The sequence below is a fragment of the Mustela lutreola genome, chromosome 2 (assembly GCF_030435805.1).
Source record: "Mustela lutreola isolate mMusLut2 chromosome 2, mMusLut2.pri, whole genome shotgun sequence".
NCBI classification, from domain to species: domain Eukaryota; kingdom Metazoa; phylum Chordata; class Mammalia; order Carnivora; family Mustelidae; genus Mustela; species Mustela lutreola.
This window is the reverse complement of record NC_081291.1, coordinates 156,157,921-156,173,346: the sequence shown is the minus strand read 5'-3', so window position 1 is coordinate 156,173,346 and position 15,426 is coordinate 156,157,921. Positions and strand designations below refer to the sequence as shown.

General features: G+C 38.8%; 1 protein-coding gene across 4 annotated transcripts in view; it reads right to left on the bottom strand.

The window, feature by feature from the left end:
• Positions 1-15,426, bottom strand: part of GK5 (glycerol kinase 5) — an 84,390-nt gene that overhangs the window by 20,903 nt on the left and 48,061 nt on the right. For all 4 annotated transcript variants that reach the window (XM_059163881.1, XM_059163883.1, XM_059163882.1 and 1 more), the window contains 2 exons: positions 13,876-14,002; positions 12,608-12,712 (listed from right to left, as the gene is read on the bottom strand). In XM_059163881.1, coding sequence (XP_059019864.1) covers positions 12,608-12,712; positions 13,876-14,002 — 232 coding nt within the window. The remainder of the gene's footprint in view (positions 1-12,607; positions 12,713-13,875; positions 14,003-15,426) is intronic.

Here is a 15,426-nt window from a genome sequence, read left to right as displayed (position 1 = left end):
ACTATTAAAAGATACAAAAACATGGATGAATCTCAAAGGCATTATGTTGAGTAAAAGAAACCTTGACTGATACCATTTATACAATATTGTGGATTCCAATATCCATTTATATGAGAGCTATTTGAATGATACTGTGCAAAATGTCAAAAGCTTTATGATACATAAGACTTCTAGTTCAGCCCCCAACTTCTGCAACTCATCCAACCAGATCATTTGTTGATGTAAAAGATGCAATGAAGAAAGAAGCTATGGGGAAACAGTATCAACACTTCTGGCAGAAATGCAACATGACACAATTCCTACAGAGAGGAATTTGGCAATGTCTAACAATTACAATGTATTTATCCTTTGATGTAGCAATCGCTCTTCTGGGAACTTACTATAAAGACATACCTCCAACAATAAGAAAATGCATATGCTGGAAGTTATTCACTGCAGCCCTATTTGTATTTGCAAAATATTGGAAATTACTTAAGTGCCCCAATACAGGTGATTGGCTGGCTAAACTGTATATACACATACAGTGGAATACTGGACAGCTGTGAAAAGAAGAAAGATATCCATGAACTGAGAGGAAGTAATTCTCAGGATATACTTTTTTTTTTTTTTTTTTAAAGATTTTATTTATTTGATAGAGAGAAATCACAAGTAGACGGAGAGGCAGACAGAGAGAGAGAGGGGAAGCAGGCTCCCTGCTGAGCAGAGAGCCCGACGCGGGACTCGACCCCAGGACCCTGAGACCATGACCTGAGCCGAAGGCAGCGGCCTAACCCACTGAGCCACCCAGGCGCCCCTCAGGATATACTTTTAAGTGAAAATGGCAAACTATGAAAAAGCATATACAGCTTATCTTTTATGTAAGAAATTAGGGAATATAAGAAAACATGCATGTATCCCAAATGTTTTTGCAAAAAGAAATAAGAAGGATAAACCAAAAATGAATGAAATGATTACAAGATATAGGGAGACAGAATGAAGGGACAGGTGAGAGAGTCAACTTCTCTGAGCATATCTTTTTTGACTTTGGAAATCAAACTAAAATTCCACATTAAAAATAACTTGATAATGTCTTTTTTTTTTTTTTTTTTTTTTGACAGACAGAGATCACAAGTAGGCAGAGAGGCAGGCAGAGAGAGGAGGAAGCAGGCTCCCTGCCGAGCAGAGAGCCCGATTCGGGGCTCGATCCCAGGACCCTGGGATCATGACCTGAGCCAAAGGCAGAGCCTTTAACCCACTGAGTCACCCAGGCGCCCCTGATAATGTCTTTAAAAAGGATGAAGAGAGGGGGAAAACTAAAACTGAATGATAACAGAAAACAAATAAACCCAATTCTATTTCAAATTAATAAAATCACTGAAGGGAAAAAAGAACTGATCGAAGTACCTTTTGAATAGTGTATTTTGACCATACACCCTTTACATAAAGGAAAAAACCTGCAAACGATCTTGAGCAAATATTTTTTGTCGTAGTGGGATGGGACTAGTAATTCTGAAGCTCTTCTGTGTATATTTTAAGATTGAGCAAATGAATACCTAATATTAATGATGTTAGGAGCCAGGGTTCTTGATATGGAATAAGGGATGTAAAAATGTAGAACAGAAAAGGCCAACCAAAGATGCTTAGGAGTAAAACTGGAACTGGAGGTACACCGTAATTTCAAAAATTTTTTAACACATCCTGGAGTGCCTGGGTGGTTCAGTCAGTTAAGCCTTTGCTCTTGATTTTGGCTCAGGTCATGATTTCGGGCTTATGTGACTGGGCCCCATGTCAGGCTCCTAGCTCAGTGTGGAGTCTGCTAGTGCTTCTTCTTCTGCTCCTCCCAGTCCTCTCAAATAAATAAATCAAATCTTAAAAAAAAAAATTTTTTTTAACACATGCACACTGCTAGCTCTGCTGAAATCTGCTGCTAATCAGTTTTTATTTTTATTTATTTTTATCATTATTTTTTAAGTAGGCTCCATATGGAATGTGGGGCTTGAATTCATGACCCTAACATGAAAAGTTACATGCTCTACCAACTGAGCCAGTTAGGCACCATGTCAATCATTTTTTTTTTTTAAGATTTTATTTATTTATTTGACAGACAGAGATCACAAGTAGGCAGAGAGGCAGGCAGAGAGGAGGAAGCAGGCTCCCCATGGAGCAGAGAGCCTGATGTGGGGCTCGATCCCAGGACTCTGGGATCATGACCCGAGTCAAAGGCAGAGGCTTTACCCCACTGAGCCACCCAGGTGCCCCTGTCAATCATTACCTTAAAATACCATTTACCATTCATAGAATTAGGGCTCATTGGGAAGGTAGCTAATTCCTGGGTAGGAGTGGGAAAAACACAAGATGAACTTAAAACATCTTCTGTGAGAAAATGAGAAAGTGTTAAAAAAAAAAAAAAGAAAAGAAAAAGATAGATATGACATTTAAAAGACACAGAAGACAGTTTGAGATTTGTACTGGTTAAATCTGGGACAAAATGAACATGACTATAAGTAAGAACTATAAAATTATAAACAGTTGAGTGAAATAAGAAACCATGAGTTTACAGTTTAAGGGGTAACGTAAAGTTCTTCAGTATAAAATAAAATGCTAATTAACATGGAGGGGATAATGGAGTTAGCAAACACCGTTCTGCAACCATCAGAGTGAAGAGTGATACAGGTGAGAATTATCAATGAATTCTAAATTTAGGGGATAGGAGAATTTTGAGGAGAAATGGGACATCTTGCTAGTTTCAAAGTATCTCCCACATATTATTTATTACAAAAGGAAAAACAGTAATTCTACAGTAGAGAAATTGGAAAACATCTTATGTACATGAACAAAATTTACCAGAACCAAAATAGAACTAATGGACACTGCATCTCCAGGTATATATTCTAAGAAGGAGACAGTTCCCATTTATGGATGGCTTCAGCTAAAATTACATAACATGGACCTAGTCACAAGACCCCAAACAGAAGGATACTCTAGAAAATAACTGGCCTAGGTCTTTCAAAAATGTCAATGGCATGAAAAACAAACCAAGCAGAGAAAGTGGCTCCGAATTAAAGAAAATTATACAATAAACAATGACAGACTAGATCTTCTTATATTGGGGAAGAATTGCCATGAAGGTTGTTACTGGGACATCTGACAAAACTGGAATATGGACTATAAATCTGTTAAAAGTTATTATACCCAACATCAACTTTTCTCAAGTTAATAACCATACTTCAGATAAGTAAGAGAATAGTCTTGTTCTTAGGAAATACACAGTGAAATACTACAGGGAAAGGAGCATGATACATGTAATCTGTTCTTAAAAAGCTCAAAAAATTATGTAGATATATATCTATATCCTGCAGTATGTAAGATGGTATGTAAGTATGGATGGTAGGTAGGCAGGTAGATAAAGCAATCATGACAAAATGTTAAAAATTTGCAAACTTGGGGGGTTCAGTCAGTAGAGCGTGCAACTTTTCGTCTTGGGGTTGTACTCTAAAGCCTCATTATGAGTGTAGAGATTACTCAAAAACATAAAATCTTAAAAAAATAGCAAATCTGGGATAAAGGGTGTACAAAAGTTTTTGTGCTGTTTTTACAAGTTTTAAACTGTTTGAAAATAAAAAGAAAAAACATATATAGATTCTATATTATATATATACACACACACACACACACACAGATACACACACACACACACACCATATATGTGTGTGTGTGTGTATGTATATATATATATATATAGAGAGAGAGAGAGAGAGAGAGATTAAAAAATTCTTGGGTATTTTTAAAAGAGATTTAGTTTATCAATTCTACTTTTTATTATTTCTCAGTTTTATAATTTGTATGTCCTTATATGTTTTGGCTGGGAAGTTTATTATGCTTTTATTCTTTTTCTTTTTCTTATTTTTTTAAAAAGATTTTATTTATTTACTTGACAGATAGAGATCACAAGTAGGCAGAGAGGCAGGCAGAGAGAGAGAGAGGAAGAAGCAGGCTCCCTGCTGAGCAGAGAGCTCAATATAGGGCTTGATCCCAGGATCCTGAGATCATGACCTGAGCCAAAGGCAGAGGCTTTAACTCACTGAGCCACCCAGGTGCCCCTGTTTCTCTTCTTTTCTTATTAATATGCATTCTTCATTCTCCTGTAAGTACTGTTTCTACAGAATTATAGTCATTTTCTGTATTTTTTGGAAACTATCAAATTATGTTTCAAAGTTTTCCTTGGCTCTATGCTACTTAAGAAAAGACATCTCTTGGGCGCCTGGGTGGCTCAGTGGGTTTAGCCGCTGCCTTCGGCTCAGGTCATGGTCTCAGGGTCCTGGGATCGAGTCCCGCATCGGGCTCTCTGCTCAGCAGAGAGCCTGCTTCCCTCTCTCTCTCTGCCTGCCTCTCCCTCTACTTGTGATTTCTCTCTGTCAAATAAATAAATAAAATCTTTAAAAAAAAAAAAAAGAAAAGACATCTCAAATTTCCATGTGGTGAAGTAGCATTTAAAGACTGTTTTTGCTATTTATTTCTAATCATATTATATAATAGGCTGAGATGTTCTACTCTATTGCTTTTCAAAGTATGGCACTGAGAAAATGCTGTGTGTGTGTGTGTGTGTGTGTGTGGTGTTTGGAAAAGGATTTCATTAAACTTGAAATGAAAACATAAATGAAAAGAAAGAAGAATGAAGAACTGAAAAAAACGTACACTCTGTTGTCTATTCTTGACCAGCACTTAACCCCATAAATTACACATCATGGAATTAAAATCACTTATGGGAAGGAGGGGGGGGGGAAAGAATACCATTCTGAAACTTTTAAAAGAAACATTACTTTCTTTTTTTTTAGGGGGTGGGGGGCAGAGGGAGAGGGAGAGAGAGAATCTTAAGCAGGCTCCATGCACAGCTCAGAGTCCAAGTTGGGGCTTGAAGCAGGGCTTAATCTTACAACTCTGAGAACATTACCTGAGCAGAAAACAAGAATCAAATGCTTAACTGACTGAGCCACCCAGGCACCCCACATTACTTTCTTTTATAGAACCATACGTTGCACATAAAATATTTAAGCCTAGTTTAATTAGGCTTTTTAGTTTTAAGATAATTTTTAGTTTTAAGATAATTTCAGTCTCTTAAAGAAATATTCAAAACTATGTTCTTAATGTATAAAAATAAAGATTTTACATTACAGTAAGAAATATTTTATGAATTTGGTATAAGAACAGTTCAAAAAAAAATAGAACAAAGTCTGGGCTGCTACCAGCGGGGGGGGGGGAAATTTAAAAAAATTTTTTTTAAAAACATCTTATTTACACACTTTGCTTTCTTCATGTTGAGATCTTTATCTATTTCTTTCTGGTTGGAGTATCTCCTTGGGTAATTTCCTCAGAAAATATAAACTGCACGGCCAGGAAATGTCTCTTTTCCACTTAATATGAGTAATATCTTAGCCAGGCACCAGAATATTGGCTCATTGTTCTTTTTTCTCTATACTATGTACATGTCATTCTACTTTCAGAGTGACTTCAGCAGCCTCAAGTAGCTTCACCAGTTACAGTGAGGTCATGCCCTCTACACACCCTGGGTCTGCACTGTCTCCTTGAGAATTCAGGGTGTCGTTCATGCTGGGCTCCTCTTTAGCTTCAGGAATAAAGAGGAACCCCCTTATTCTGGGGGTTCCTCTTTATTGAGGAATCCTATTTGGATTTTACCTCCTCCTTCTCTCCCCCAGCAGGAAGGGAGGGAGGCAGGACCATGAACTAAGATCCCATTTACCAGCAGTAACATGTATGTGTTCACCATCACCTACGAATAGTTCATATATGAGAAAATATTTATCTCATCCCTTCTAATGAGGGATATTTTATCTCTCTTGGGAAGATACCCAGAGAGGAATCAGTTTCCATATTTCCAGTAAACAAGAGTCCTGGGTAATTTTAAATGTGCATGGGGAAGTCTTATGGGGATCGCCTGGAACAAGCAGATGTGACATGTAGCAATTAAGAGTGATATTGCTAGGGGAAAAAATGTCTCCTGACCTGTGTTACTGGAGGACAGCAGCGATGGTAACTGCCCCAACTGCAGAGATGAAACAGGGCATTCCTGAAGTCCCTTAAATAGGTCATGCTTCTCCCTGCTTGGACCTCCCACACCAGTCCTCCTTCCTCCTGGCTGGGACTGCCCCCTAACTTAAACCGCCAATCTCACCTATGCAACCATCCTTTTTTTTTAAAGCTTTATTTATTTGAGAGAGAGAGAGCAAGCAGGGAGAGGGGCATAGTGGGAGAGAGAGAGAGAGAGAGAGACACACACAGCATCTCCAGCAAACAGAGTCTGAAGTGAGGCTTGATACTGCAACCCTGGGATCAGGACTGAGTCAATCAAGAGTCCCATGCTTAACCAACTAAGCCATTCAGGCTTCCCTATGGAACCACTCTTATTATCCCTTCAGGAACAGCTAACATTATTCTTGAAAAGAAGCCTCCTGATTCTCCAGACTGGACAAAGCTCTCCCTTTAAAAAGGGATCATTGAGGGCAACCCTGTCCAGACTCCTCTCACTCTTGAGAGCTTTTTCTGTATCTTCACTTAATAAATTTCTATTATTTTCACTCAATAAACTTCTATTGCTTTACTCACTCTCCTTTGTCTGTAAGATTCATTTCTTGACTCTGTGAGACAAGAACTTAGCTCTCCCGCAATGTTTTGGTGCCAAAACCTAGGTTCGCTTCCACTGAAGGGCGCAGGAACCACAGGATACTTTGGGGACCTCGTGAAGAGGAATCCACCCACATCTATAGTATTGCAGGCATGTCTGAGGGCAAGCACTGGGCTTGGCATCTGGCCTGGAGAGGCAACTAAAAGTTCAACCTAGAGATTCCTTATGAAAGTTCCAACAGGGGTGCCTGGGTAGCTCACTTGGTTAAAGCCTCTGCCTTCAGCTCAGGTCATGATCCCAGGGTCCTGGGATCGAGCCCCGCATCAGGCTCTCTGCTCAGCAGGGAGCCTGCTTCCCTTCCTCTCTCTCTCTGCCTGCCTCTCTGCCTACTTGTGATCTCTGTCTGTCAAATAAATAAATAAAATGTTAAAAAAAAAAAGTTCCAACAAAAGCAGAATCTAAAAGATCTATATGATCATTCTTGCTGAGCTTATGTAAATAATTATGCTGTTTGTTAAAACTGGACTTGTTTTAAAATAAGTTAGTCTTCTTTGGCTATCTCTGGGAATGAGGGTTATTATAGAGAGAAATTATGTTTCAATAACACACCTTTGCTGATGTTAAATTTTAGTTCTGATTGTCTTTGACTGTTGTTGGCCTAAGCTAGACAACTTGAGGTAAACTCCAGAGAAACTGCCACAATAGCTCATGTATAGACAATTTCCTTGCTTGTTATTCTGTGGAATAACAGGACCCCATGGACATATGGTTATTTGAACAACTGGGAAATGGGACAGATTCCCGAGTAAGTGTATAACTCAGCTATCACCTTGGCCAATTCTATGTGGCTGGGATGACAAGATCACTCTTTAAAAGCCAGAGGGTACCAGATGGGGATAATGGATGGCCCCACTTTCTTTATGATTAGACAGGATGATACACCTGCGGGTGCTCTTATTTCCTGAGACAAGTCTTCTCCCATTTGCCAGTGACTCCTTGTAATTAGGATATTGTTAAGGCTGGACCTCAAACAAAAAGGGCTTCTTGAAGGTTTCATCCCTCATAGTCTTTTATCCTAGAAGCCACCTCTACTGACATACAGTAGCAAACAAAGGCTCTAACCAAGCATACAGCAGACCTCCTGGTAAAAAGAGTCTCAAAGCTCACCATTGGGTTTGTAGGATTTACTTAGGACTGCAATATAAAATAAGCAAAACAGGATGCTTGCTCAGCAAGACTCTAAATGATACTAGATCAGGCACTGGATGCACTCAAGCAAGAATTAAATGAAGTCAAAGAAGCACTTCCCAAGAACTGTGCCACTATTGCTATACCACTTGGGGTGCGAGAAACTTGACATGTGTTTTAACATTACAGTTAATTCTTGCAAGGTGTCCCAATTAATAGGGGACATTTGTGATCAATTAAGATCAAGATATCCACTGATCTATTTGACAAAATTGGTAACTGAGGATCTTATTTAAGGGATGTGATCACAATTTGGGGCCTAATAAATGTTCATCCTTTTGCATGTGCTGAGGCATGTACCCCTTGCTGCCCATCATGACCCTCTGGAGCCACACCACAATCCCCTGGAGCAACCCTTGAATAGATTCTAACTGCCATACAGCCCACCACCCCCATTTCAGCAGGAAGCAGCCAGAGTGGCCACCATCCTATTCTCTAACGGCAGGTAAGTTATTCCAGGGAGAGGAATGAGGAAGGGATAGGTAGGGCTAGGTAGGGAGAGATAGATAGCGGGCTCTGCGATCAGATCACAGAAATCCTGGAAATGTGGAGAAGTGGGGAAACCAGAGATAAGGGAACAAACTGGACCATACTGCCCTAGGTGTGGGGGGGTGGGTGTCTTTTATGATAATAACCTGTGGCCAACAAAGAATAATGAAACCCTAGCGGAGGTGGGCCATTGAAGGTGTTATCACTAGTCCTTGCTCAGTGGTGATATCGATAGAGATGTTAAAAGGATTTAAGTTCCCTGGTTGGCTTTCTATAAAAGACCAACCCTAAAGGCCCTCCTAGGCCTGTATGGACCCCTCTCTCTGGAGAGCTTTTTCTCTATTTTCACTTAATAAACTTCTATTATCTTTGCTTACATAAATAAATAAATAAATATTTCTTAAAAGGGATCATTGATCCTACAACTACTTCTCTTTCCTGGGACTTAACACTAATATGTTTTTTCAATTTTTTCCTTTTAAAACATGTCGTTCCTGGGACTCCTGGGTGGCTCAGTAGATACGCATCTGCTTTCGGCTCAGGTCATCATCTCAGGGTCCTGGGGTTGAACCCTGTGTCTGGCTCTCTGCTTGGAGGGGAGCCTGCTTCTCCTGCTCCTCACCCACCCACTCTACCCCATGCTCTCTCTAGCTATCTCTGTCTCTCTCTCAAATAAATAAAATCTTTAAAAAAAGAGAGAGAGAAAAAAAGAACCCCCCCATGTCTTTCCTGCTAGACTGTAACTGCTGTGAGGGCAGCGGGTTTCTGTGTCATTCACTCATGTCACCCTAGCATGTACTAACTGTACATGCTAGGGTGACAGGCACACTGTGAGCGCTCAATTACTTGTTAACTCAATACAAGCTGGAAGACAGAAAAATTCTTATAAGATTAAGACAGCAAAATAGAACAAAGAGTGAAGGGGATGAGAAATGGACTAAATCAAAAAGAAAAGAGATGATCATATGGGAACCCAAGTGGGCCAGTTAACAGTAGGTGAAGGGGGAAAAAAGGAAGAACTGGCCTATGTTGAAAAGACTTAGAAAATAAATCCAAAAATCAAGACAAAACTTATTTAAAGCAGTTTTTACACCTGAGTTAAGGTGTTCAATCCACTAACGAAGTGGAAGAAAGTCATCATCCAGACTGGAGATGCTCAGGACACCACACAAAGATATAAAGTTCAGCTCACACATTCAAGGAAATGTCAGGGCCACTTAAGCTCTTAAACACTGTGTTTCTCCTGAACATGATTAATTTTTTTCAGTACACCCATTAAAATGATTTCTCAAAACAGAAAGAAATATATTCAAAAAAATGTCAACTTTCTGTGTGAATTTCAGACAGATACAGATGTTTAGCTTTACCAATGACTAAAATTTTAAAGTAAATAATTCAACTCTGAATTCTCTCTCCCTCCAGTCAGAACAACAGTCCCATTTCCTCGTCAGGGATGGGACTGGCCTTCAGGAGGCCTTGTGCCTCTACCAGAAATCACATCGCTTTTCTAGGTAGGACCATTTAGCCCCATCTCCCAGAAAAGATTTTTCATCATTTCAGAATCACAGTGAATGAGACTCAAGCCAGCAAAGCAAAGATTCCTACAGAGAATGTGCACATGATGTCACACAGAACTCGAGAATTATTTTTTTAACTGATGAATGTGAAGTTTTTCTGCTTTTTCTTTGCATTTTCTGGGAAGGAGTAAAATTAATAGAAGGTACAACTAAAGGAGAAGAAATATGTAACTTTCTATTTCTTTTTTTTTTTAAGATTTTATTTATTAATTTGTCACAGAGAGAGAGAGAGAGAGAGCACAAACACGGAATGGGGCAGCCAAAGAAGCCTGGTTCCTGCTGAGCAAGGAGCCCAATGTGGGACTCAGTCCTGGGACCATGACCAGAGCTGAGGCAGTCAGTTAGCAACTGAGCCACCCAGGCATCCCCATTTTCTATTTCTGATAATCAAGATAGATGTCCAAAAAAAGTTAAAAGAGGTACATTTAAAGAAGAGACTTCTGAGGCATCTGGGTGGTTCAGCTGGTTGGGCATCCGACTCTTGATTTAGGCTCAGGTCATGATCTCAGGGTCCTGAGATCAAGCACCCTTTTGGGCTTCATGCTCAGTGTGGAGGTCTGCTTGAGATTCTCTCTCACCCCCCTTCCTCTACCCCTCCCCCACATGTGTGCTCTCTCTCTCACTCTCAAATAAATAAATAAATAAATGAATCTTAAAAAAAAAAAAAGAAGAGACTTCTAAGTGATAAACTTTTATAATAATAACTTATAAACAAGTAATCTTATGCTTATAAGGCAGGTGCAGGCTCATGGAGAAGGAGAGAGAAAGGAAGAAAGGAGATGGACTGGCATTTTCTTCCTAGAGTTTTATGTTTTCTGCCAACAGAATTGGCTTTTTCTTTAAACAATTCAGCTTAGTTCAAATTAGCAAAGTAGAAAATTACAGCCTGCTCCATAATTTAATCAGAGATACCCACTGTCAGTTCTTTGGTATGTAACATTTCACACCTTCTACATGAAATAGGGCTATATAATATACAGGCTATTCATTATTTACAAAAGCCAAAAAGTGGGAACAAGCCAAATGTCCACTGTCTGATGAATGAATAAATAAATTGTGGTGTAGCCACATAATGGATTATTATTCAGCAATAAAAAGAAATGAAGCACTGACACAAGCCACAACATGGGTGACCTTTGCAACACTATACTGAGTGAAAGAAGGCAGTTACAAGACACCATGCATTATTTAACTGCATCCATATGAAATGTCCAGAATAGGCAAACCCATAGAGACAGAAAGTAGATCCATGGTAGCTTAGGGCTGGTGGGTAGAACAAGAATGCCAATGCCTATGGGGGTACCTTTTAGGGGGAATAAAAATGTTCTAAAAGGAGATTATGGTGATGGTTGTGTAGCTCCAAGACAATATGAAAGAACACTGAATTTTACACTTTAAGTAGGCAAATTATATGGTATGTGGATTATAGTTCAATAAAGTTGTAAAATACAAGCAAGAAAGATTTATACAGACTGTCCTGCAACTACCTCCTTAATTTCTCATAGACAGTGTTCTACATCAGTAAGATATACAACTGTGCCATTATATGTGACTGTAAAATGTCCCACTGTATGGATATACTGGTGTTTACTTACTCGATGCTTTAGACAGGAACTTATTTCTAATCACTGTATTAAACACTTAAGCATGTACACATCTTTGCATACCTGTATCACTGTTTTATTAAAAAGGAAAAAAAAGAATAGAACTGAGGGCAAAGGGTCTGCACTCTATAAATTGAAATATATTGCCTGCTTGTCCTCCAGAAACATCAGACTAGTCAATGTTCATTGCAAAAGAAAACAAGAACAGTTTTTTTCTCTATATTTCCATCAGTGCTGAACTTCATCAAACTACTTAATCTCTGCCAACGGCAGGTGACATAATTTTTATGTATATACTTTTTTTAAGATTTTATTAATTTGAGAGAAAAAGAGAGCATGCACATGCAAGAGCCAGGGGAGAGGCAGAGAGGAAGAAGCAGGGAGCCCAATGTGGGGTTCGATACCAGGACCCCCAGATCATGGCCTGAGCTGAAGGCAGAGGCTTAACTGACTGAGCCATAATTATTAAGAATAGTAATTTTTAATAGTCATTTGATATGATAGCTGTCTATGCTTCTGTCCTTTATTCATTCTTTAGTTACCTTTTTTTTAAAATCATACTTATTTAATTGGGAGAGAGAGTGAGAGAAACAGAAAGCAGGAGCAAGGGGAGGGGCAGAAGGAGAGGAAGAAGCAGACTCCCCACTGAGCATGGAACCCGATGGGTGCGGGGCTCAACACCAGGACCATGACCCGAGCTGAAGTCAGACACTTAACTGACAGAGCCACCCAGACACCCCGATTCTTTAGTCATCTTTATTAATTTTTCTGACGTATGCTACAAATCGTTCTTACCAACTTGTCTTTTAACTTTGCTCATGGCACCTCTCTCCTTACACATTCTAATAATTTATACACTTAAATTTATTGCTTTTTTCTTTATGGTATCTGGCCTTAACGCCTAGCCTTTTGCCATCCCAGTGTCATAAAAAAAAATCCTATATTTTCTTCTAGCATAGGTCCTTTTATGTCTCAACTGAACAATCCATTCATTCCCTACTCATCGTCAGTCCTACGGTGTGCTTGAATTCTTTAAGTCGGGCCTGTAAAATGTTTAAAAGATGACTTACCTAATTCTTGAGCCCAATTTATGATGGTACCAGTGTCTCCTGCATTGCTTTCAGCTAAGCATACAACTTCTTGGCCAATCTTCCACCCAATTAGAGGATAAAACCCTTAAAAAACAAAAAAACAATATAAGTCAAATGTAATAAACAGATAAATCATTACAGAGACATCTACAATTTTGACTAACAATTGGATTATCTTAAAAAATAGCAAAGTGGATCTGAAGTCAGTGATTTCAGAAGTTTCTAACCTCATAGCCTCAGTCTCCTCAACTGTAAAATGGTCTGTCTCAGATAGCTCCTATGAGAATAAACTGAATTAAAGCATAAAAAACTTAGTGTGCCTGGTATTTGATATGAACAATAAACATTAGCTTTTAGTAGCTGTAGGCATATCTATTTCTCTAAAAACACACAAACAGAGCCAACTACATTCTTTTATTTATTTGTGAAGGCTCCTAGGTAGAAACAACCTAATACCATGATGAAATTTTCTATCTTCCATTTTCCAAGTTAGGGAGAAAGGAGGAGCTTAAGGCAGGGATTGAAGGTAAGAAAAAGATTTTAAAACTACCTCTTTGTAACCATGTTAAGAGACCACAGCCCAGAGTAAGAGCCCATAGGCCTCCTAGGGTATAATTCCACAATATAAATTTCTTGGTTTACATAACCTAGGATATCTTCCATCACGGAAACCAATTTCTTGGCAACAGTCATTAAATATGTGTGGAATATTAATTGAGAATTACCATCCCCCCAAAAAAAATCACAAAAAGAACTGCTAACTCATAAGAGAAAATTTAGAGGCCTAGGAGAATGCTTTAGACAAATATTACAGGTATTACAGGTAAATATTTAGTAAACTGACCAAAATACCCTAATATTGAGTTTTCTATAATAACATCTGTCTCTGGGCGTCTGGGTGGCTCAGTGGGTTAGGCCTCTGCCTTCAGCTCAGGTCGTGATCTCAGGGTCATGGGATCGAGCCCCGCATTGGGCTTTCTGCTCAGCAGGAAGCCTGCCCCCCCACCTGTCTCTCTGCCTACTTGTGATTTCTCTCTGTCAAATAAATAAATAAAACCTTTAAAAAAATAATATCTGTCTCATTTTTTATGCTTTTAAGGAAAACAGGGAAATGGAAATTAACTGTCTCTAAGAATAACAGTGAAAAATATGTTAGAAAGTATTCAATATAAAATGGGAAAAGTATCACAAAAGTTAAATATGAAATGATATTTTATCAATAAAAAGGATAAATTCTAACTATTTACCTGCAATACTATGTTGAAGGTTATTTCCAGTATTAATATCCAAAAATGTCCCAGTTCCCATGGTTAGTTTCACATCTCCTGTGTGGAAGCAGCACTCTCCAAACATGGCTGATTGCTGATCGGCGACCTGCCAAAAATGTTCAAATATAAGATCGCTAGGCATGAGCAGTGGCCCATTTCACTGTATCCCACTGTCTTCTATATTGTATTCTCATGGGTCAACATCTTATTTTCTTTTCTCCTTTTCCTTAAGGAAAAAAAAAAAGCCCTGGAAAGAACAAAGAGCAACAATAAGCTAGAAGTCTCTTCAGGACTAACATTGTATGGTAACCAATATGCCTCAGGAATTCTTAATAGGCAATCTACTTTATGACTTTTAAATATCACAGGAAAAATCTGAGAAATAAAGGTCAGAATAAAAATTATCTGGAATAAAAACAAAGATTTTTCAACTTAAAAGTGGTTTCATTCATTCATTCATTCAAAATAACTGACCTCACAAATTTCTCTCTCTCTTTTTTTAAAGATTTTATTTATTTATTTCACAGACAGAGATCACAAGTCAGACAGAGATCACAGGTAGGCAGAGAGGCAGGCAGAGAGAGAGGGGGAAGCAGGCCCCCCCGCTGAGCAGAGAGCCCGATATGGGGCTCGATCCCAGGACTCTGGGATCATGACCTGAGCCAAAGGCAGAGGCTTTAACCCACTGAGCCACCCAGCTGCCCCACAAATTTCTCTTTTAATAAGAGTGATAGGTGTATGCTTAATATAAAGAGATATAGGCCAAAAGTACACATTCCCAACTATACATTTTTGTTAAAAAAAATTATAACATTTTGTTAAAATAATTAAATGTAAATTGTCAAGTAACAATGTTCAACAGAGTAAATTTTAAAGTTCTATTTGGCTTTATTAATTGATGCATCCATTCTAGCAGAGGTGAGCTCCAAAGGGCTAAAGAAAAGGAAAGTTTTTAAAAGTAAAACAAGAACAGAGAAAAAAGGAAACTATTAGCAAAGAACCCATTGTTTTGGGAACAGTTGCCCTCCTAAGGTGGACAGAAGGGGTCTATCATTAAATTTCCTAACGCTGACCTAGAAATTCCCATGTTGACCCGGTAAGGGTTACATTTCTGGGGAGCTGAAACTATAGGTGGATTAGCTATTAAGTCTTGGTTTACTGGCTTGGAGCTGCTACCTTAGGCCTGTGTTTTCCTTATTAACAATTTCCTCCCTTTTGATCAGACTCTCAGTTTAACTGAGAGATGCAATCAAAATTTAAAGCATTAGCAGCATTCTCCAACACCACTCCAGAGTTCTCACAGCTGTTACTGATCCTCTGTGTGGTATTCACAGGTCATGATGGGTTTTTGCTTAATTTCTGTGAAATGCACAGGTTACAACTTCAGGTTTACAATTTTTAAGTCAGTTGTCCTCTTCATTCCTTTTCTAATTTTCCCGTCTTAGGGAGATCATTTGCTTGGTGCTTGGCAGCTAACATGCATGTAAAGCTTTTGAGAGAATACAATGTACCGGGGAGATTATTACGATA